The sequence below is a fragment of the Aedes albopictus genome, chromosome 2, assembly GCF_035046485.1.
Source record: "Aedes albopictus strain Foshan chromosome 2, AalbF5, whole genome shotgun sequence".
NCBI lineage: Eukaryota > Metazoa > Arthropoda > Insecta > Diptera > Culicidae > Aedes > Aedes albopictus.
Window position 1 is genome coordinate 253,568,996 of NC_085137.1, and position 25,282 is coordinate 253,594,277.

General features: G+C 41.1%; 1 protein-coding gene across 1 annotated transcript in view; it reads right to left on the reverse strand.

The window, feature by feature from the left end:
* The window catches only part of LOC109427892 (ubiquitin-conjugating enzyme E2 R2), a 72,061-nt gene that overhangs the window by 25,923 nt on the left and 20,856 nt on the right, over positions 1 to 25,282 (reverse strand). The window contains exons 4-6 of the mRNA XM_062851576.1: positions 12,423 to 12,509; positions 12,126 to 12,358; positions 11,936 to 12,050 (exon numbers count right to left, since the gene is read on the reverse strand). Coding sequence (XP_062707560.1) covers positions 11,936 to 12,050; positions 12,126 to 12,358; positions 12,423 to 12,509 — 435 coding nt within the window. The remainder of the gene's footprint in view (positions 1 to 11,935; positions 12,051 to 12,125; positions 12,359 to 12,422; positions 12,510 to 25,282) is intronic.

Here is a 25,282-nt window from a genome sequence, read left to right on the forward strand (position 1 = left end):
CGGTAATGCTGCAGCAAGGGACCCGACAGAATGTGGAACGTTATAAACAGAAGCGGAAACAGCAGACCCGCCTCTTTCGGGAGAAAAAGCGCCGCCTGGAAGAAGCGGAGTGTGAAGATATGGAACTGCTGTGCCGTTCCCAAGAAACACGGAAGTTCTATCAGAAGCTCAACGCATCCCGTAACGGCTCCGTGCCGCGAGCCGAAATATGCAGGGATAAAGACGGAGGCCTCTTGACGGACGGACGTGAGATGGTCGAAAGGTGGAAGCAGCACTTCGATCAGCACCTGAACGGCGTGGAGAACGTAGGCACGGGAGCCCACGGCAACGGAGGGAACGACGACGCCAGTGCAGCGGAGGACGGAAATGAACCAACTCCCACGCTGAGGGAAGTTAAGGATGCCATTCACCAGCTCAAAACCAACAAAGCAGCTGGTAAGGATGGTATCGCAGCTGAACTCCTCAAGATAGGCCCAGAAAAATTGGCCACCTCTCTGCATCGGCTGATAGTCAGGATCTGGGAAACCGAACAGCTACCGGAAGAGTGGAAGGAAGGGGTAATCTGCCCCATTCACGCCATTTGGAATGTGAGAACTTCAGGGCGATCACTATTTTGAATGCTGCCTACAAAGTGCTATCCCAGACCATCTTCCGTCGTCTGTCACCTACACACCAAAGTTTTATAGCTGGAAATCAGCAAATTTTTGCTGATTTTTTTTGTGCTGCAAGTCCAGCAATACAAAAACTGCTGGAATATCCAGCAAAGCGAATTTGCATCGAGTGACAGTTCTGCTGCTGAATAACCAGTAAAGCAAGATTCAATTTGCTGATTTTTCAGTAATTGGGATGAGAATTTTTTGACAGTTTTTTTTTTGCTGAACAACCGTAAAATTAGTGATGATTTACTGGATGATCAGTAAATAGCTACTGAAGAGATTTTTGGTTGTTGATGTTATGGACGTTTATTTTTATTCTAAATAAAATAAAATAAGCGTTTGCCTCTTTCCATTTATTTATTAAATGTTCGTTTGCTATTAAATATCGATAATATTTTTCATGTACATTTTGAAAAGCAAGCACAGACGAAAATATCTTCGTTTGTGCAGCAAGTGCCGGATGTTTTAGGCACGCTCCCCAAGTTAGCGGCTTTATCCTGAAAACAAAATAAATATGTCAAAAAACTGTTAACGTCTTGAAGAAAAAAACATACCTACCAACTCTTATTTCAGCATTGGCTAAACGAAAACTGTAAATTTTGTATTTATTTTGTACAATTCTAGAATTTCGGATAAAACTTGCACAAACAACACCACATGAAACGCGCGACTGGTACAAGAAGCGGGAAATGCATTACTTTGACGTTTTCAAGTGACAGCTAGAAAGTTTGCTGGTGTTCAGTAAAAAATAGTTTACTGAAAAACGTTCAGTAATTATTTTTGCTGATTTTCGGCGAAATGTCAGATTAGTTGCCGATTGTCAAACGAATTACTGATTTTCAGCAAAAAATGTGTTGCTGAAACACTTCCAGTAAATAATTAAACTGAATTGCAGCAATTTGTCGAAGCACATGCTGAGTATCAGTAAAACAATACATTGCTGGTTAATGTCCAGCAAAAAAGATTGCTGGAACAAAGATTGAAAATTTGGTGTGTAAAACAAATGAGTTCGTGGGAAATGTTATAACCAAAGGAGCAACGCGACGACATTTAAATAAAACACGTCTGTTTCAGTCAACAGATAAAACATTTCTCTTTTATTTCACCTATTCGGATACATTGCTATTTCTAAGATTCTGAGCAACTCCTCTCAGAACTCATTTCCATTAAAGGTGGTATTACACTACCACAACAGGAAGTTATCAAGCCGGCTTCATCGACGGCCGGTCGACAACGGACCAGATCTTTACCGTACGGCAAATTTTGCAGAAATGCCGTGAATACCAGGTTCCAACTGGGGTGGAAGCTCAGGTAAAATATTATCTCTTGGGCGCCCATTAAAAACACCACCCCCGGCGAAGACTGGCGCTCGAGCCTAGTTATTTAGCACTGTAGTTGGATGAAATGCCAATGCAGAACCCGTAGCTTCCGGGAAGGTAAGCCCAGCTCCCTGGGTTAGTGGGTTGGTGTCAGGCCCTGCGAGCCAGCCGTAAAAAAGACTAGCACCGGAAAATCAACAAGAGAAGAATGCGAACCGATACCAATGGCGACGACCACAGCGACGAAAAGGGACTTGCAATTGGAAGCTCGGTACGTGGAACTGCAGATCTCTCAACTTCATCGGGAGCACCCGCATACTCGCCGATATACTGAAGGACCGCGGGTTCGGAATCGTAGCGCTGCAGGAGGTGTGTTGGACAGGATCTATGGTGCGAACGTTTAGAGGTAATCATACCATATGGGCGACATGCAGAGGCGCGTGATCGGTTGGTGGCCGATCGACGAAAGAATGTGCAGGTTGAGGATCAAGGGCCGATTCTTCAACATTAGCATAATAAACGTGCACAGCCCTCACTCCGGAAGCACTGATGATGACAAAGACGCATTTTACGCGCAGCTCGAACGCGAGTACGACCGCTGCCCAAACCACGACGTCAAGATCATCATAGGGGATCTAAACGCTCAGATAGGCCAGGAGGAGGAATTCAGACCGACGATTGGAAAGTTCAGCGCCCACCAGCTGACAAACGAAAATGGCCTACGCCTCATCGATTTCGCCGCCTGCAAGAACATGGCCATTCGTAGCACCTTCTTCCAGCACAGCCTCCCGTATCGTTACACCTGGAGATCACAGCAAAAAACGGAATCGCAAATCGATCACGTTCTGATTGATGGACGGCACTTCTCCGACATTATCGACGTCAGGACCTATCGTGGCGCTAATATCGACTCTGATCACTACCTGGTGATGGTTACCTAAACTAGCGGCCAAAACTCTCCGTCATTAACAACGTACATTACCGGCGGCCGCCCCGGTACGATCTAGAGCGACTGAAGCAACCGGATGTCGCCACCGCATACGCGCAGAATCTCGAGGCAGCGTTGCCGGACGAGGGTGTACTCGATGTGGCCCCTCTAGAGGACTGCTGGAGGACAGTGAAAGCAGCCATCAACAACGCAGCCGAGAGCACTATCGGGTACGAAGAACGGAGTCGACGAAACGATTGGTTCGACGAGGAGTGCAGAGCGGTTCTGGAGGAGAAGGATGCAGCGCGGGCGGTAATGCTGCAGCATGGAACCCGACAGAATGTGGAGCGATACGGACAGAAGCGGAAGCAGCAGACCCGTCTCTTCTGGGAGAAAAAGCGCCGCCTGGAAGAAGCGGAGTGCGAGGAAATGGAACTGCTGTGCCGTTCACAGGAAACACGCAAGTTCTACCAGAAGCTCAACGCATCCCGCAAAGGCTACGTGCCGCAAGCCGAAATCTGCAGGGATAAGGACGGGAGCCTCCTGACGGACAAACGTGAGGTGATCGAAAGGTGGAAGCACTACTTCTACGAGCACCTGAATGGCAAAGAGAATGTAGGCACGGAGGACCAAGGCAGCGGAGGAAATGACTATGTTGGTGCAGCAGAGGACGGGAACGAACCAACTCCCACGCTGAGGGAAGTTAAGGATGCCATCCGCCAGCTCAAAAACAACAAAGCGGCTGGTAAGGACGGTATCGCAGCAGAACTCATCAAAATGGGCTCGGAAAAGTTGGCCACCTGTCTGCACCAGTTAGTAGTCAAGATCTGGAAAACCGAACAGCTACCGGAGGAGTGGAAGGAAGGAATAATCTGTCCCATCCACAAGAAAGGCGAGAAGTTAATGTGTGAGAACTTTCGAGCGATCACCATTTTGAATGCCGCCTACAAAGTGCTATCCCAGATCATCACCTAAAGTAAATGAGTTCGTGGGAAGTTACCAAGCCGGTTTCATCGACGGCCGATCGACAACGGACCAGATCTTCACCGTACTTCTTTTCCCGATCAGCCTAGATAGCTGTGTAGTGTCGGTAGCGGTTAGTTCAACTGGCTAAGAATAGCACTACGGACCGCCTGTTCCAGTGGTAGAAATCCACTAATCAGGTGACCCCTAATTCATGGTGTTATGCGGCTTTACGCTTACCGTGCCTAGGAATGAATGGCTAGGGGGGTCTAATAAAAACCTAACCGCAAACGGAGCCTGTGGAGTACCAGGGCACCCTCCACAGTATTTGCCCTTACTGTGCTAACCGGAGCAATAGCGCGGTGGACCTTGTGTTTCTCCGAGACAGTCAGCTGCCCTTCTTCAATCTCATACTTGAGGCTGAATAAGGGCGGGATTATGAAGATGTTATTAATTAGTTTAAATTTTCACCTATATGGTTTCGCATTATGCGTTTTACACAGTGTATTCTGTGCATCCTCGCCTTTGGCGCACTCAAATCGATACCGATCTGGCTTTATTGTTGCTGTTCTTTTTTGTGCTGTGATTGTTAAGAGTTTAATCTTGCCTAGTTTGGGTAGTGGCTACGGTTAGGATAGCTCAGATCAATCTTCAGCACAAAAGAACAGCAACGATCAATCTTTGTAGACTTATGCAAAATGGTACAGCCCAAGTGGCGTTAGTCCAAGAACCTTACTTTCGTAAGGGGAATTTCTATTTAGGAAACCTTGTGAATCCGGTGTTTGCTACTTTCAGTAAAAATGAAATGGCAAACTCACGTGTCATGCCTCGAGCATGTGTGCTTGTCAACAACGCAATCGTTGCTACACTCATCTCTGAACTAACTACCAGAGATGTATGTGCTATCACAATAGATGTATCTGTTGGAAACCTCAACAGGAAATACGTTTATTGTTCGGTTTATTTACCGCATGATGAACCATCCCCTACGGATGCTTTCAAGCAAGTCATTGCATACTGCACTTCAAAAGGCCTTCCGCTAATTGTTGGTAGTGATGCTAATGCTCACCATATAATCTGGGGCAGCTCAGACATCAATTTGAGAGGCTCCAGTTTGATGGAATACTTGAGTAGTACAGATCTTGGATTACTTAACATAGGCAACCGCCCAACCTTTATGGTATCTGGTAGAGAGGAAGTGTTAGACATAACGCTTTGCTCTAGCAGAATTAGTCATGAGCTGACCAATTGGCATGTGTCAGATGAAGAATCTTTATCTGACCATCGTTACATCTTGTTTGAACATGTGAATGTTACTTCGCAAACTTTGCGTTTCAGGAATCCCCGGTCAACCAACTGGGATCTCTTTACCGATTTGGTTGCAGCCAAATTTCATGGATACTCACCATCAATTGACACTCCAAGTGATTTAGATGATGCCGTTGATACTACAACGGCCTTCATCATGGAAGCTTTTGAAGAAGCCTGCCCTTTGCGGTCTGTGAAGACCACAAGAGGAACCCCTTGGTGGAACTCCGATCTGGCGAAGCTCAGGAAACAATGTAGAAAGAGTTGGAACAGACGACGTTCGGCTGGATCGGAGGCTTTCAGGTCGGCTCGCAAGGCCTACCAGAAAGCTCTTCGGTCTGCTGAACGATCCGGCTGGAAAAACCTTTGTACAAATGTTTCCAGTCTGAGTGAAGCCAGTCGATTGAACAAAATCCTTGCAAAATCTAAGGATTTTCAAGTGAACGAACTTCGTTTGCCAAATGGTGATTTCACTTCCTCTGATGAGGAAGTTTTAGAATGTTTATTCAGTACACACTTCCCCGGATGTGTGGATATTACATCTTCGGATGAACCTGATGTCTTTTCTTGTAGTTATGATTCTTTAGCTTCGGCTCGGAGTATCATAACTTTAGAATCGATTGAATGGGCACTTAATAGCTTTGCTCCTTTCAAATCTCCTGGGGCAGATGGGATTTATCCTATTTTGCTTCAGAAGGGATTTGATCATTTCAAACATGTTTTGAAACAACTACTTGTTTGCAGTTTTGCTACAGGGTATATTCCCAAATCCTGGCGGGATATTACTGTGAAGTTTATTCCGAAAGTGGGTCGCGCGTCGTATGAAGAAGCAAAGAGCTTCAGACCTATCAGTTTGACCTCTTTTCTTCTGAAATGCTTAGAACGCATAGTCGATCATCACATCCGTGATGTTCATCTGGCCAATGTGCCTCTTCATGTGAACCAACATGCTTACCAATCTGGAAAGTCCACTGTGACTCTTTTACACAAAGTTGTTTACGATATCGAGAAGGCATTCGCTCAAAAGCAATCTTGTTTGGGTGTTTTCTTAGATATCGAGGGTGCCTTTGACAACGTGCCTTTCGATGCCATATTGGAAGCCGCACGGGGTCATGGTATATCTCCAATGATTTCCAATTGGATTCACCAAATGCTCAAAAACCGACATCTCTTCTCGACATTGCGTCAAGCGGCGATTAGGAAATTGAGTGTTTGTGGATGCCCCCAAGGGGGAGTCTTATCACCACTTTTATGGAATCTCGTAGCAGATACGCTATTGAGGCAACTCAATAATAGCGGTTTTCCTACTTATGGTTTTGCCGACGACTACCTAACATTGTTAGTCGGTATGTGCATCAGCACCCTTTTCGACCTGATGCAAAACGCTCTTCAGGTAGTTGAGGGTTGGTGTCGCCAATATGGCCTTTCGGTAAATCCGAGTAAAACATCTATTGTTCTTTTCACGGAAAAGCGCAACCGTAATGGTGTTCGAACTTTACGTCTCTTTGATTCTGAAATCAATGTGACTGAACAGGTAAAGTACGTTGGAGTCATTCTTGATTCCAAGCTTTCCTGGACACCTCACATTGAGTTTAGAATCAAGAAAGCTTGTATGGCCTTCGGGCAATGCCGGCGAACCTTTGGTACAACTTGGGGTCTAAACCCAAGTATATCAAATGGATCTACACAACTGTTGTTCGGCCAATATTGGCCTATGGATGTCTTGTGTGATGGCAAAAGGGCGAAGTGAGAACGGTCCAATCAAAGTTAGGCCATCTCCAAAGGATGTGCTTAATGGCGATGTCTGGAGCGTTCTCTTCAACTCCCACGGCAGCGCTCGAAGTTCTCTTTGACGTTGCCCCACTACACATTCATCTCAAACAAGAAGCACTTTCTTGCACTTACCGCCTATGGGTACTCGGTTTACTAGAGGAAACTCCTGTGAACCGCAGTTCAACACACACCTCGTTGTTTCCACTCTTGGTGAATTGGGACAAAGTTGTCCTTGCTCCAAATGATCTTACAATTGCTTGTAATTTTCCATATAGGACATTTTCCACGAAATTCCCTTCCCGGGAAGAGTGGACATCTGGTTATCTGGAGAGAAGTATTTCAGACGGCATCGTATGTTACACTGATGGCTCCCTTCTCGAAGGTCGAGCAGGTGCTGGTGTTTATTCTCGTGAGCTAAGGCTGTATCAGTCTTATTCACTTGGCAGACACTGCACCGTTTTTCAGGCCGAAATCTTTGCTCTTATGTGCGGAGTGCAATCAGCACTTCAGCAGCACGTAATGGGCAAAGTAATATACTTCTGTTCAGATAGCCAGGCTGCTATTAAAGCACTTGCTTCGGCCAACTCCAGGTCGAAGATAGTTATCGCTTGTCGAACTCAAATTGAGGAGCTGAATTCAGCAAACGCTGTTCACCTTGTATGGGTACCTGGCCATTCTTCCATCGCTGGAAATGAATTGGCTGATGAGTTAGCTCGCACTGGAGCATCACATGACTTCATTGGCCCTGAGCCAGCTATTCCGGTATCCAAGTGTTGGGTGAAGCTTCAGATTGACACCTGGGCTGCCACTCAACACAAACAATACTGGAATAGTTTGGAGTCATGTCGTCAAACAAAATTGTATTGTACTGAGCCATCTCTAGGGGTGGCAAAGTATCTAACAAATCTGTCAAAGCAGAATTGCAGCATGCTGGTCAAAGCATTGACTGGCCACTGCCGACTCAGTTATCACATGGCGAATATTCAGCAAGCTGATTCATTTGCATGTGATAGCTGTGAATCCGATTATGGAACTTCGTATCATTTAATATGTAACTGTCCAGCTTTTGCGCAATTGCGTTTCCGAGTACTCGGGAAACACTTATTAAGTGAAACTGACTTCAGAAACCTGAATCTTCAGGATGTTCTGTTGTTCTTGACCAGCTGTGGTAAAGAGCTATAGGCTCTCTTTACGCTTTATGCATTATCACAGTGCCCTTCTCAGGGCGCTACCCCGTAACGTGGGTAGATCACCTTAGAATGGTGCGTTGCGGCGTAAGATCTACCACCACATCAAATTTCGATCTTATTAATGTTTTCATGCCTAAAGTGGCCGATCAGTGGTGAGCAGACATTCCAGGATCGAGATTTGATGTGCTTTTTTCAATGTTTTGTTGCTAATCCACATTTTATTTCAGGAGTAATCAGGTAAATGTTTTGTTTATAAATGCTTATTAATTATGATTATGATTGTTTTTTAAACAAATGTATAACAAAACATACACAACACACACTGACATACATTACATATACATATCTCATCATATATTGGGAAAGGGAGGGACCATCAGGGCACCCGATTGAAACGATTTGGACAGGAGCTTGGAACTGCCTCCTCCTTGTTGTTAACATTTCGTGGATTGAGGGCGGGCTCTTCGACCCCATCTATTGGGAGTATTCTGTCAATCGAGGGCTTGATTTTGCAGTTGTTCGTGAGAACTTTCTTCTGGAAGGAGATTCTTTTCCCCTGACGCGGGTTTCGCGCAAGTGTCTCTGCTTGCGGGTTCGCACAACCCTTTTTGGCCCTTCATACAGGAGAATGACTGACCACTAACAACAGCACAATCTTGATCAAATCGCTTTTCAGATTATTCCAGTGCTATAGGCAGCTGCCTTGCTACAATAGATGGTAGAACAATATCATATATCATATCACAGTGCCCTTCTCAGGGCGCTGTTTGAACCCATTGTGGCACGCTTATGCGTTATTACAGTGTCCTTTTCAGGACGCTATGTGAACCCATTGTGGTACGCTTTTGCGAGTATGACGACCCTATTCCCTTACCTGTCCTTTCCCATGTCCTATCCTTTTTCTTTCCCTTCTCCGTCAGGTAAATGATGAATAGGCTCGTGTTCATGGCGATGGCACAAATTTCCCGAATGGAGGAGAACGTGCCTCTAGAGCCGACCTACTGATACCTGATACCTGATAAGGACGGTATCGCAGCAGAACTCATCAAAATGGGCTCGGAAAAGTTGGCCACCTGTCTGCACCAGTTAGTAGTCAAGATCTGGAAAACCGAACAGCTACCGGAGGAGTGGAAGGAAGGAATAATCTGTCCCATCCACAAGAAAGGCGAGAAGTTAATGTGTGAGAACTTTCGAGCGATCACCATTTTGAATGCCGCCTACAAAGTGCTATCCCAGATCATCACCTAAAGTAAATGAGTTCGTGGGAAGTTACCAAGCCGGTTTCATCGACGGCCGATCGACAACGGACCAGATCTTCACCGTACGGCAAATCCTCCAGAAATGCCGTGAATACCAGGTCCCAACGCATCACCTGTTCATCGACTTCAAAGCGGCATACGACAGTATCGACCGCACAGAGCTATGGAAAATTATGGACGAGACCAGCTTTCCCGGGAAGCTGACTAGACTGATAAGATAAGAGCAACGATGGACGGTGTGCAAAACTGCGTAAGGATTTCGGGTGAACTATCCAGTTCATTCGAATCTCGCCGGGGACTGCGACAAGGCGACGGACTCTCATGCCTACATCGCTCTGGAAGATGTGATGCGACGAGCCGGGCTCAAAAGCCGGGGAACGATTTTCACAAAATCTTTTTTTTTTTTTTTTAAAGGGATTACGGCGGTAGCAACACTGTGCTTATGTTCTACACCGCACCCTTTCCCTACATTTGCTTCTAGGAGCCTCTATTTTTGTTTCAACACACAGAAGTACGTAGGCATATCGTGGCCCAAGTCGACACTGTTTTGGCCTGCGTTGAACAAAAATAGTTTTAATAAGTTTCCCCTTTTTTTTCTTTTTGTCAATTGGTTTTTTGTAGTATGGTCCATGTATTTAGTTAGGTTCTTATCAATTTGGCAGTTATTCGAAGTAGATCTCCAAGGTAATAGTCAATTAAGTCATTCTGATCTGTTCTATCATAGCAGCTTTGTCTTTGCTTTATTGAAGTGTAGTTTTATTGGAAATATGCTGAATGTCGTTATTAAAAAGAGACGTCTGGAACTGTGTCCTGCTAGTTGTTTCGTCATGCACATACGTCATGTCTTAATAATGCCTAGGAGATTAACGAAAACACGTGTGTTTGGTCGGATGTCCATTGCGTAGAAAGTCAAGGAAAATAGGTTTGTTTATTGTCAGTTGTTATGTAAGCAAGCCTCGCCAAGTTGGTCAGTTGATTGTAATAAAACAAAAATTGCTTGTCAACTATTATGTATTCATCCCCCTACATATACTATGAAAAATATTCAAATTCGTTCTGTCCTATCGGTCCTATCTCGATAAACCATGTCATTTTCTCATGCGTGGCCTAGAAATGTCAACCTAGTCATACAAAAGTAACGTTGTTCAGTTAATAAAAAGCAGTCAGCTTTTGCCCGAAATGTCACGTCGAACGCATTGATGTCAACAATGCGTTTAAATGTTCGCACGTTAGCTTCGAATCTATCAGCACAATTAAGTGCTGCAAATCTCCTTCCCACTATTAATTCGTCGGTTGATTTTAATTGCATTATTTAAAGAAAATATGACCAACTAACATGGTAAAAAATCGACAAAGCGACTATGACATTAATAAATTACTAATCAAAATCACCCGAGAAACGTGGGAAATAGAGCCCAAACAACATTTTGAAGTCAGCTGGCTGTTAAAGGTTCCAAAACCTGTCACAAATCCTATATTACTTTTATTAGGATTTGTAACGATCATCAAAACCTCCGGACAATTTGTGTGCTTTGCGGACGACATGGACATTATTGCCAGAACATTTGAAACGGTGGCAGAGCTGTACATCCGCCTGAAACGCGAAGCAGCAAAGGTCGGACTGGTGGTAAATGCCTCAAAAACAAAGTACATGCTGGTAGGCGGAACCGAACACGACCGGATCCGTCTGGGTAGTAATGTTACGATAGACGGGGATACTTTCGAGGTCGTGGAGGAATTCGTCCACCTCGGATCCTTACTGACGGCTGACAAGTTCATCGTGACGCCGATAACGCCGCCGCCGCTGGTCAAAAATAGCCGTCACGCCGCCGCCGAGTAAAATATAGGTGTTTAGTGGGTCGGCTCCAGAGACAGGTGCGTTAGCGACGCTCCTATTTCCCTACCTGTCCGGATTTTCCATCTCATCCCTAATTCCTTTCCCTCACCCTCGGGTAGATGATGAAAAGGCTCGTGTTCATAGCGATGGCTCTTCATTATTTTTTTATGTATAGGATATAAAACTGTCCATGTGGACAACTTGAATTGTTGCAGTAGATGCAGAATCTCCTTAATGTCGATTTACGCCTCTTCGATGATGGGTGGTAACTAATCGTATCAGTTGGGATCGTAGAGCCAACATTTATGGTAAATGATTTTGGCTCGTGGTGATTACCGGTGCTAACCATCCGAATGAGTCGTATGACTCTATAACACTCCTCGACGGAGAAGCATAAACCGCGAGCTCATATAACAAGAATGCCGGACAACAACCCTGCAAATTAGGTATTAAGCGAAGCGAGTTAGGTGGTCCATTAAGAACGTGATCTGGCGAGCATCGGGTATGACCGAGGATGGAGAGCCAAACCGGTGTACAATTCTTTTTTAGGGGCTATCCATTTAATGTAAGATTTTGTGTATAAAAACCCAAATTATTTTGTATGGCTCAGATTTCTCAGTTTCTGAGTTGCATTCCCGGCGATCCAAGTATATTTTTTTAAATCTTGTAAATTCCATTGAACAAAGATTGTGTTGCACTTACCTGAGGTTCTTGACTACTAGGTTTCGTTTTGGATTTGATGCAGTATTCTTCTAGGGTGGTGGGTACGATAATACCTTCTTTTTCTGCCTCAGCTTTAGCGGCTTGTGCTTGTTTCCTAAAAGTGCAATCCACACGTTAGAACTCGATTTCGTCCGTCGTATGTAACCTAACTGTGGGCAGAGCCGCCTACCTAATAATGTTGGGGTACTCATTGTCTTTACCCTGCGAATCCCGCCATCTCCGGTACATTACCGAGGCGTCTACGTTTGCTGGGGAGAAGGTGTTTGGCTCGTTGAGCAGTGAGATCACGGAAAGCAGGATGGTTCTAACGTTCTGAGTAGGATTCCACCTTTCGCAGGGCAGTTCGCCACTCTGCGGATCGTCAACCGGTGGATGCAGGATCGAGATGCAGAGGTCGCCGTTCTGAAGAAGTGGGGTGAGAAATGTTATTTTCAAGACACTTTTGGGAACTTACTGTTACTGTTACCTCATATACATTTGGATGCCATACTTTTGTTAAGAAACGTATTGACGGAGGTGAGTACGGATAATCAGGAGGAAATTTCATATGAGCCTGAAACGAATAAGAAGAAATAAAGGTTGTAGGATGCAGAACTGTTTTGTTTTATCTGTAAACAAAGAGCGCAAAGTGCCCAAAAAAGGTCCCCTGCCCATATGGTCCAACACCCTATATACTGTAGATGACTACTTAACAAATTTCTCCATAAACAACGTAGATTCATTTTTGGCCATCTCTGGCTCCCTCTCTTCTTCTCGTAGACTATTGTCCAGTTAAAATTTTCGACATTTGTATGCATCGTAGACTTTGGCCAGACCACCTCTCTTTCTAAAATTCTACGTAGTTTATGGACGAATCCTATCAGGAAATCTAGAAATTATCACAGAGTTCCTTATAAATATTCGCCTCATTCTATTGATATTTACTAGTCCTGAAACAATACGCAACTCCATTGCGATCGCTACTCGCTTGGCATTTGTTATTCGTTGCTTGCTGTTGTTCATCGGTAGTTTACATTGGAAGCTTCTTTTAAACTTTATTTCTGTGTATTTTAACTTACAGTCAGGTCTTTTTTTTACGCGGTTTTCACTTACGCGGCCGCGTTAATGAAAACTCCATACAAAAAAAAATCATCGTCTTATTTTTGCCAGGGGGATGACGAAGGGCCAGAATCATCAACCCAGCATTCGATTCAACATGGCGTCCAATGTTTTTGTTTTGATCGCTTAATTCAAACATTGACACTGCTTCGCTGCTACATATAAGTCCTGTTCAACGACGTAGGTTGAACTTACTCGAAGTTGCTCCATCCTAATCTTACCCATTTGGCAACAAACGGGAAAGAGCGGGATGGAGCAAGTTCGAGCAAGTTCAACCTACGTCGTTGAACAGGACTATTATATCGTGCAAAGTAATAAAAGAGAAAGAGAAATAATCATCAAAAACAACGAAATATGCTCGATCTTTAACCCGTAGCGTGGGTAGACCACCTTTTTGGGTGTGTGAAGAATTAGCAATAAGTTAAAATTCACAAATACAAAGAAATTAAAAAAAAAACCTTTTTGGGTTGCGTTGCGGAGAAAGATCTACCAAACCGAACCCTAGTTCTAACTGCTTCCAACTAGTGACAGCATGACTTAGTAATCAAAGGAAAACACTTTCGTCCTTATTACATTTCACACCTTGTTGAAAGTAAAAGGTCTCGGTTTAAGATGTGGCCGAGATAGATCTTGAAACAAGGACAAATGGATTAGTATTTCTAATCTATTATTCGATGTTTTCTAGTTTGAAACAGTAAGGACTAGGGTTACGATGCATGGTCAATATCGGTATCATTTCTTGACTTTATCGTTAGGGGATCCGATTTTGACTGAAAAAGGAGCGTGTTTAAAGCGGAACCTATCAATCAGAATCCTCCCTTGCGATTAAGTTGAAAATGACTACTGTAACAAAACCGAATACTTTATAACTTCTCAATGGCGATACAGTAATACGACATGCACTACACAAAGGACACGGGATATACCACAATAGATCAAATTTTGGTCGCAGTGGTTTATGTTCCGAGCCGAGAAAAAAAAATACACACTTGGATCGGAAGCGAATGAATGAATGTGTATGGTGAGGATAGATACGCCAAGAACCATGAAAAACTCCTGCAGTGATCCCTGAAAAAAATCTTAAGAGGAATCCCAGGAAATCTAGAAAGGAGTTACGAGAAGAACCTATGGAGTGCACTCGACAAGATTTCTGAAGAAGCCTCTTAATGAATATCAGGGATTCTGGAAAAATAATCCAAAGATTCCTAAACAAGTCTAGTAGAAAGAATACCTAAATTAATGCCAAAAGTTTTCCCGGGAAAAATCCCCGAGGAATATCGGGGGAGTCGTTAAAAGAATCTCATGAGGAATCACTCAAGGAAAATCGCGAAGAATCAATGAATGTATACCGGGAAGACTCAATGAAGGAATACTGGGAGGAATTCCTAAAAGAATGAAGGAAGGAAGCCCGGGAGAAATTCCAGATAGAATTCTGAAAAAAAAATCCTTTAAAGAATCTATAAGAATTTTGGAGTAATCCCTGAAAGAATCTCAAAACGAGTCCCTTGGAACAATTTGAACGAATCCCTCAAAGAGACCCAGGAGCAATCCAAAGAGAAATCGCAAAAAAAAAAATCATTGAAAGAATGACAAGAGGAATTAATGTAGGATTGTCCGAAAACATGACTGGAGGAATCCCGGAGATAGTGTCTGAAAAACAAAATCCAGAGGAAATTCCTGAATTTAAAATGAATTCCTGGAGAAAAATCTGGAAATTTCTACATATATTTTTTTAAAATCCATAAATAGGTTTGCTGAAAAAATTTTAGAAGGAATACCTGGCGAAACACCTGGCAACCCCCGGAGGAATACCTAACAAATCCTCCTTAAAGACACTTGACTATCACGCCGAGGACCTGGGATCGAATCTCACTCCCGACAAACTCGCAAAATGTGAGTTCTTCTTTCGGAAGGAAAGTAAATCGTGGGTCCCGAGATGAACTAGCCTAGGGCTAAAAATCTCGTTAATACAGATACAAAAAAAATCCTCTTAAGACATTTTTGTACAAAAAATCCTGGAGAAATCCCCTAATAAAAATCCTAAACATGTTTTAATGAATTCCTGGAGGAAGCCATAGAAAAATTTCTAGAAGTACGCTTGGAGGAAGACCTGGATGAATTTCTGAAAATATACACAGATAAATACTCGGCGGACTTTGTGATGAAATCTATATCTGAATTTTTGCCGGAAGCTCTCCAAGAATGTCTTCCTGCCCTTCCAGATGAATCCTTATAAGAATCTCTGAAAGAATCTGCATAAAAAATTCTGAAGGAATCCTTAGAGTATTTTCTAAGACTTTCTTAAGAGATCCATGGAGCAACTTCTGGAAGAACAATGTCTTCAAGAATTATCTAAAGAAATGTGAAGAAATCTTGGGAATTTTCTTAATAATATCTTGCAGAATTTCTAAAGCAATCCCTGGAGAAAAATTCTTCAGAAAGCTTCTTAGAAAATTTGGAAGGAGTTCTAAATTGTATTCGTGAATCAATTTCTTTGAAAAAATCCATGGAGTATTTTTTAGAATGTCCATGGAAGTTTTTCTTGATGGATGCTTTGAAATTTTTTTGGAGAAATCTCTATGAAAAAAAAATCTGAAGAAATTCGTAGATGAATTTCGGGAACAATCGATGCAAAATTTTATGAAAGGAATTCTTGAAGTGTTTTGTAAAGGAATCCATGCAACATTTTTGGAAGCTATCCGAGTAAGACTTTCTTAAGGAGATCTTGAAGAAATTTATAGAGGCCATTCTAAAATCTCGAGGAATTTTTGACTAAATTTCTCTGGGATTTTCCGGATGTTTTCAAAAGTAAATCTACGTAGAATTTCAAAAGGAGTCCTTCAAAGAATTTCTTCAAAAATATCTGGGAGGTTTTTTCAGGAACTGGTAATAGTTATTTATGTAACGAGTTGCAAAAAGTTGTTTTTTTTTTCAGCACGCGTCGTGTACTTAGCAAGCGAGGCTTGGCGAGTAGGATAAATACGAGGAGTGCTGAAAAAAATCGAGTTTTACAACTCATTTGAGTTGCATAATGTTCATAGTGCAACTCAAATGAGATGCATAATGAACATTATGCAACTATTTTTCATTATGCAACTCATTTCAGTTGCATAATGAACTAATGGGCCATTATGATACCGAAATGAGTTATATAATATAAATAGGGGAGCTTACGTATTTTCGGCCGTTTTGTTCTCTTCGTCTTTGGGGTTTTTTGGAACCTGTTGATCTCAAAGCTGGCATCACATCCTTCCCAACCAAGCTGAGTTATGTGCCCAAATTTCAGGCAATTTGGGCCATAAAAACCCCCCATGACGAAGAGAACAAACCTGCCGATAATACCCTTTGTCACCCTATTACTGAATTGCATAAAAGATTTTCTCAAGAAATTCCAGGAAGATTTTCTGAGAGAAATTCTTATATTCAAAAAAAAAATCCTGGAGTATTTTTTGTGGTTTGCTTTACCCTTGAGAAAGTTTTGGGATAAATCCTTGGAAGATCGTTTAAGAGAGTTTTTAATGGAACTTTCGAAGGATTTTTCGAATAGGAATCCTAGAGGAATTTCTGCAGAAACTCAACACAACTCTTTGTGAAACTTCTGGAGGAATCCCTAGTGGAATTCTTGGAAAAATTGGAAGTTTGTGTGGGAGTTTCTGCCTGCCAAAATCCTTGGAAGACTTTCCAAAGTACCTCCAGTACAAACTTTTGAAGGAACTTTTAAAACATTTTCTGAAAAACTCTGGAATAGTTTCTGAATGCATCGCCGAGAGTTTTTGAATTATTATCTAAAGCAATTTCTGAAGGAAGCTCTTAAGGAATTCAGATTATAGTTGGAACCAATATTTTCGGAAATATATGCTTGTGGGTTGCCTGATTATAGCACAACAGAATATGGAGGTTATCAATTCTTAACAATTCATCCTGATGATTCACCGGAAATTCATTAGGAGGAGTCTAATATGCTCAGTTATTTAAGAACATTCCTGATGGAACATCAGAACTAATATTAAAAAAAATAAAGATAAAATTCCTTGATAAACTGTCAGATAAAAAAAAAACTTAAAATGTGGAAAATGGTGAAAGAGAATAATAAAATGAATCGATAATAAAATGTCTGTAATACGAGTTATTTTACTCTTAACAAGAAGAATAGTTTACCAATCCCTCCTTATCACCAGATATCTCTGAGAACTCTAGGTTTTCCATATAATAGACAGTACACTCCCATCTTGTATGATAATTTTTTATAAATTTTCATGTAGTCTGCTAGTCATCTATGACATTCTACACGTAACACATAATGCGTTACGCGTTACACGTAATGCGTTACAAACATACATATGTTAGTGAATATACAAGTAGTTTGTATAATTTACAAATTTTCGCTACTGTAAAAACCTTATCATAAGCAAACATGTGAATGTAACGCCTTACTTTATAATACTTTGTGGTTCTAAATTATACCCCTCAACTTATTTGCTTATAATAATGTTTTTACAGTAACTAAAATTTGTAAATTATACAAACTACTTGTATATTCACTAACATATGTATGTTTGTAACGCATTACGTGTAACGAGTAACGCACTATGTGTTACGTGTAGAATGTCATAGATGACTAGCAGATTACAAGAAAATTTATAAAAAATTGTCATACAAGATGGAATGTTTGTTAAAACTTAGATCTAAACTTTAATGGAACGAATTGACCTCGGTTTTTTTTCTGCATCGGTGTTTTATCATGGTCAATATGGAGTGAAAACTGTAGGCACCCACATTGATACTTCAACTTTGACGATTTCTGTGGCCCAAACCGCTAGATGAAAACATTTCAAATTTTGACCCCAACATTTCTTATATTTACTGACGCTGCAGTGAAATTTTCATGAAGCTACTTAAATGTTTCATTGATTTACGGATTTTTGAAAAAAGTACGTCCAAAACTGGATTTTTTCATATAAATTGTTATAACTCAGAATATATAATTTTTATCAATTTAAAATTTTGACCATACATTATCAATATATTGATGATGAAGTGGTAAAATTTTCTGCCAAAAATATTGATAATTGCCAAAGTTGCAGCAGATTGAACATGACGGATTTTGGGAGAAAAATTCAGCTCGGCTTTTTTTTGCTACTGAGTGTATACAACAAGGTATGCGTAGCGATATTTTTCTTATCTCATCATACTCCGAGTCACTTGAAATCAATTGATTGGGAATCTCTGATTCATCAGATGCCATCCTTGAATTGCAACTTCCTTCCGCCAAACAAAGTGTTTGCGACCCGAACTTTCGCAGAAAAGTCTAGCTAGCAGAGTGCAACAAACCACCACCGCGCGGCATCTCGCATTACAAATGAATCCTAAAAATAATCCCAGAAGAATAGACGTATAGTTGCATTATTGCACTCTCGGTTGGTTCAACTTCCGATATGTATAATTGAGTAGTCTTCCTAGCCAATGGTCAATCAATTGCTGACCACACTGTTCGGTAATACACATTGGCAGTTGAGTGAGCTATATGTACAGTAATGGCTAATACATTAGCAACGAAATGAATTTCTCATGCAAAATGTACAACACCTGATATGGTCATAGTCATTGCCATAGGACTGAAAATATAATTTAAAAGAATTCATCATTGACAAAAATCAGAACGAAGAAAACAAGCTGTTTTGTCGAAATCTAATACATTCCAACAGATAGTCTCACCCTATTAAAAAGGTATCATTCACAAACGTTAACATTGATAATTTTATCATTCTGTGTAAATATCATCAAGATGATAGTCCGAAAAAGTTTTAAAGCACTTTGCATCATATTTTTCTATTGGGACAGTCTGCATTATCGAAAATATCAGAGATTTGATATTTATTGCTTTCATTTCCATATCCTTCCATATCCTTTGATATCGTAAAAGGAAGAAAAAACTTCAATAAAGTCTTTGATCATCATCTTTTCACGCACTCAACTAGATGAGTTTATTATTTCCTATAATGATGGTTTTTGTTCCTAATTTATTGTCCAACACTGTCGGTAGTTCTCTGACTTGGTAGCTATATCCGATCTGGCTTTCATTCACACTTGGCTGAGTTCATTCGAACCAGTAGTGCTATTGCTGCTATGTATATCTCTATACAGTACGGTTGGTCTCTATCTCTAGTCTCCCTCTCTCGTTTAGGCAGCCAGCGCCAGCGTGAACTTGCCTCTCTAGTATATCTACCTTAGTTAGCTTTTGGAAGCGAATTATTCTATGGGACAGATAACCTTGCCGATGTTGCTGTTTGCTGCTGTAGTAGCCATTCGTTCGTACTTCCTCTCACCTTGTCCCTCGTTGTAAAACGGCGCTGCTTTCTGTTGCGTGCTCTCTGGTCGTATTCCGATGTTGATCAACTTATTGCTACTTATTGATGTCGCTTTTTTAAGTCGATACCTAGTTTGTTTGTACATCAAATAGATCGCCAGGCAGATGTAATGATACAGAGACATGTATTTTCTCATGTTTTGTCTTGCTTTGAAAATTCGATCGTTCATGCGTTTAATTTCGGCTATTCAAAACTTTGAACGTCTTGACACGCAAAAGCTTTCCAAGTAATTGCTGACGTCTGTTAGATTTCACATGCTTTCAAGTGTATTTGACTCGATTGTAGTTGGTTGACCATTTTTTCCTCATGATAGCTCCTGTGTATCACAGATTCGGGATGAATACTGTGTAGTATTTTATTATTCATAACGGTATTACGGCTCTATTTTGGTATTGATTTTTTCTTGAAATTCAACACAAACTCACTCTTGGGAAAACTAGTTTAATAATACTTTATGTTGCAACTGCCTCCAAAACGGCTTAGGGACCAGGGATGGAAAAAGTACTGAAAAAAACGGTGTAGGGCCACATACCAATTTTTTTGAAAATGCTTCCAGCACAAAAAAAAATCAGCAAAATGAATTGCTGAATTTCAGTAATTTTTTTGCTGAGTATCAGCACAACGTTGCTGATCAACTGTCAAAATTGCTGGATGGTTCAGCAAGTTGAAAAATAATTGCTGATACTCAGTAAATTCGTATTGCTGAATGATATCAGCACAAAAAAATCAGCAAAATTTGCTGAATACTAGCAAACAAAATTTGCAGTACCGTGGATACACAGTTATGGATCACACACGGTTACGGATCAATTCGATGTTTACGGTCAAATGTCGCCTCACTGCACAGCATGGCATAACATAGCATAGTCTTCATAGCATAAACACTACACGCTATGTCTGAACCAACAGATTATAAAAATTGAATGTACATCGGGTTTCTTTCCATAAAACATCAGTATTCAAGCTATATTTTCATTTGCAGAAGGTATTAAAATATTCTATCGGTGAAAATTTTTCCATACATTTTGTATGGGAGAGAAATTCACCGAAAATGAGGATTTCAAGCAAATTTGTATGAAAAACGGTCAAAAAGATGAAAAAATCAAAATTTCCCCGATAGAATATTTTGAAACCTTCTGCAAATGAAAATATAGCTTGAATACTGATGTTTTATGGAAAGAAACCCGATGTACATTCAATTTTTATAATCTGTTGGTTCAGACATAGCGTGCACTATACTATGTCACTCCATGCCATGCTAAGCTGCAATATACGATCGTAAACATCGAATTGATCCGTAACCGTGTGTGATCCATAACTATGTATCCACGGTACTGCAAATTTTGTTTGCTAGTATTCAGCAAAATTTGCTGATTTTTTTGTGCTGATATCATTCAGCAATACGAATTTACTGAGTATCAGCAATTATTTTTCAACTTGCTGAACCATCCAGCAATTTTGACAGTTGATCAGCAACGTTGTGCTGATACTCAGCAAAAAAATTACTGAAATTCATCCACGGTATTTCCCACACGAACATCACAGGCCCACACGGTAAAAATTCTGCACGCTCGATGTAAGGGAAAAATCCCTTAACTATTCAACATCCCAATCAACATGATCTGAAAAACTTTTCCTTTGATATCGCAATGCTGTCAGTGTTGATTTGAGAATCAAAACAAACCCACTGGAGAAATCAACTAAAAATCACTTCGATTTGCACTAATGCACAAAGCAATACAATCCAAAGTGAAAAGCTGTTGATTTGGTATTGACTGTTTGGGGCATGAAAGTAAATATAGATGACAGGTGGTAGAAAGTGTTTCGCTTCGATTCGCACCTCATTATCAAATGTGAAGTAGTCTAATGGTAAAGCAGAAGACCGTGACTCTAAAGGTCCTGATATCGAATCTGGGTGCTTTTTTTTAATTTTGATTTTGAAATCAAAACATTGTCAACAACGAATTGAAGTGAACTTCTATTAAAATTGCAGAGGCATTGAATGTTCTTTTTCAAATGATATTTAGATGATAACAAACTGATTGGACAGTAGTGCGAATTCAAGTGCCAATCTGTTCATATCAGAGTGCAGATTTTTTACCGTGCATCCAAACTTAAACTGCTCGAAAAAAAAATGTCATAACATTTTTTTCCTGCACTCTGCCTGCTCCCTCGAAACAGTTTCCAAGCGCGAGAGCGCCAATACTCGAGCATAACGATGATCAAATTTTCTGTCTCTCCCATTTTCCCATTTTTCTGCGTTTCAAATCTTGTTTAGATAAACTTATTTACATGCATTCCAAACCTATACAGTGTATTTATAATGTATACACGTATACACGCAAAAAAATCCGTTCCGATATACGTGAACTCTCAGTCACGGCAACGGGAACAAACGGGAACTATGCACAGCAACGATAACAACAATCTTCTTCTTCTTCTTCTTCTTCTTTCTAGCCAACTAGCACCGTTCGGCGCCAGTTGTGTTTTACGTCGGCTGGGTCTAGGAGCTAAGCCTTAAATTCCGACGCCCCAGGGAGACAGCCACCACACCTGAGGACCCTACATATCGAACCCATCAACACATGGGCCGGGACCTACGGCTTTACTTCCTATCCGAGGGAAGACGTGATCACGGATTTTATGTCTCAGAAAATCCCATCGGCGTCGACGGGAATTGAACCCCGACCGACTGGGGTGAGAGGCAACCACGCTTACCACTACACCACCGACGCCGACGTAACAACAATAAGAAATGTACACCGTGAACTAGAACGCCCATATTGACAGCTGGAACTAGTTCCAGTTCACGGTGTATATTTGCTTGTTCTCGTTTGTTTGTTCACGTTTATCAGGACGGATTTTTTCGCGATGGCGAATGGGATGGGAACACTCACTTAAAAAAAATACACTCACTTGCTATTTTCTCAGCTCAGAAGCGTGCAATCAAGAAACGATGTATGGACGACTTTTGCCTTGTGGTTTTGTCTCAAACTTTGTCGAATAGAATAGGGGTCATTCACGAATCCCAAAATCGTAACAGAGCTGTGAAAGCGACTCTCCACGTGGTGAGTGTAAATTACATTCACCTCGTGGAGAGTTGCATTCGCAGCTCACTCACGAATTCGATATGCGTGTGCGACCCCTACTCTATTCGGCAAACTTGTAGACAAAATCATATGGAAAAAGACGTACATACATCGTTTTTTGATTGCACGCTTCTGAGCTGAGAAAACTGCAAGTGAGTGCAACTCTTTGCAAGTGAGTGTTTCCATCCTTGCTCAGAAGCATCGCCACCTCTTCCCCTCGGAGTCTACGTAGTTTATAGACAGGCCCTTCTGAAATTTCACACGAACTCTATTCGGGATGTTTCCAGGAATCCTTCGCGGTTTCTCCGCAAATTTGTTCCAGAAGATTCTTTTAGGATTCCCAGAAGCTCTTCTTGAAATTTTTCCAGGGGTTTATTTAGGATTCCTTCAGAAGTTTCCCCTGGGGTTTTCCAGGAGTTTCCTCTAAGATTCCTATAGAGATTCCGTTTGGGATATTATCAAAAGCTCTTACCAGGATTCCTCCAGGAGGCATTCCCGGGATTCTTCCAGAGATACTTTCCTGGATTTCTCCAGAAATTATTTCCGAGATTTTTTTCAGTATTACTTCTTTTAGGAAAGAGTTCCCAAAAGAATCCCAGAAAAAGTCCCCGGAGGAATCCACGAAAGAGCCCGCAAGAAATTTTAGAAGCAATTCCTGACAGAAGTCCAGAAGAAGTTCGCGGAGGAATTACCGAAAGGAGTACCCGGTGGAATTACCGTAGGAATCCCGGAAGTAAATCTTCAAGCAATCCCAAAAGTAATTCCTGAAAAAAAACGGGAAGGAGTTCCTTGAAAAACCCCAGAAAAGATTTTGGAGGAATACTGAAAGAAGTTCTAGTCAGGGTTCTTGTAGGATTTCCGAAGGGTTCTTGTAGAATTCCCGAAGAAATCCCTGAAGAAACTGCAGGAGGAACTTCGCAAGGGGTCCTTTACCACATGCCTGAATTCCATTACCCCGAAAACCATCTCCCCGAAAACCAATACCCCGAATGGTCCAGTACCCCGAATTCCAATACCCCGAATGACATTACCCCGAATAGTCCATTTCCCCCCAATTATTACCCCGAAAAAATAATTTCCAATAGTTATTGTCATATTCATTAGAAATTTTTCCTTCTTTTGTGCATAGGGCCTGTCCATAAACTACATAGACTCTTAAGGGGGGACGGGGGGGTGGGGGGGGGTCTGGACAAAGTCTACGCTTCTTACAAATTACGAAAATTTTGTATGAACAAAAGTCTACGAGGGGGGAGGGGGGGTCTCAGATGGCCGAAAAAAAAGTCTACGTAGTTTATGGACAGCGCCTAAGCTATTCTTTCTAGACTTAGGCGTTAATAATAAGATAATGATGTGGAGCAATCGCATGTAATACAGATTTACCTTCTTTTATCATAGGTTGTTCTTTCGTCTTATATTGTCATAGTGATAAGTGCTTGGCAAGTTGTGCACAGTCCATGGAACAAAGTCGAAAGACTTGCCACAAAGAACAGTTTGAGTTAACTAAAGCAGCAGTATTATATGAAATTGTCACTTACTTATCATACAGTACCGCTTTTTTATATATTCTAAATTAACTATTGCTTTATATCCTCAGTATTCTCAGGCTCGAAAGAATAGCACTTGAACAAAAGAAGGAAAAATATGTATCTGATGTTAAGGTTCATACTACAGTTTCTTACCGATTTTGGCAACACGAGGTGAATTTTATGTTGCCAAATTGGGGTGTTGCCAAAATCGGTAATATTTTTTGTGGATTATTTTCAACTTTTATACGTAAATTTTGCTTATATTTTAAATATGGCCTATTCACAAGTTCTAAAACGATCCCTGTAGGTGACGTTCATAAATTACGTCATGATTTGTAAAATTGTTATTTTGGAAAATTTAACGAATTTTGATTTTTTGAAGAAGAGTAAGGCTAAAATATAAATACATTTACAAATACAAACGATTTTTCGGTAAAAATTTTTGGTCAAAATGTTTTGTTGCCAAAATCGGTAAAAAAATGTTGCCAAAATCGGGTGTCGCCAAAATCGGTAAGAAATTATTGCCAAAAACGGGTGTTGCCAAAATCGGGAGTAGACAAAAACGGGTGTTACCAAAATCGGTAAGAAACTGTAGAGTAAAGTGGGGCAAAAGTTCGAGTGGGGCAGGTATCAGAAGGCCGGCTCCAGAGGCACGTTATCCTCCATTTGGGACATTTGTGTGTTGGTTTTTGATCAAAAAATTGTAATATGCGATGGTCCTTCCAACGCATGGAATGAAATTGTAATGAAATCGAATTCGATATTTTATTTTGGGGCGTAACTAGGTATATTTTGAAGATGCTTTAGCATGTATAACTTTTTGCAAAAAAAGATTTGGAAATCGTATTTTACACATAGTGGGGCAAAAGTTCGAAATGTGGGGCAAGAGTTCGAGTCATGCAGCAACTTTAGGTAAAAACCTAAATTTCTGCAAAATGTACATATTATCTCTAAAAATGATGGAATTAGTGAGAAAATTCGATCAAAGTTGAAAAAAATGTTGTTTCATCTGAATTTGGCGGAAAACTACTATTTTTTGTGTAGTCAATTTAACCCTGATTTGGGTAAAATCCAGATCAAAATTTAAAGTGTATTTCAGTTCCAACATCAAATGTTAATTGGTTTTAGGTATTCAGATTACCAAAGTGTCGAAATAGTGTGCTACGGTTAGTAGAATTCCACAAACACTAGATTCGAACTTTTGCCCCAGTGGTGGGGCAAGATTTCGAGTTAGACACACACATA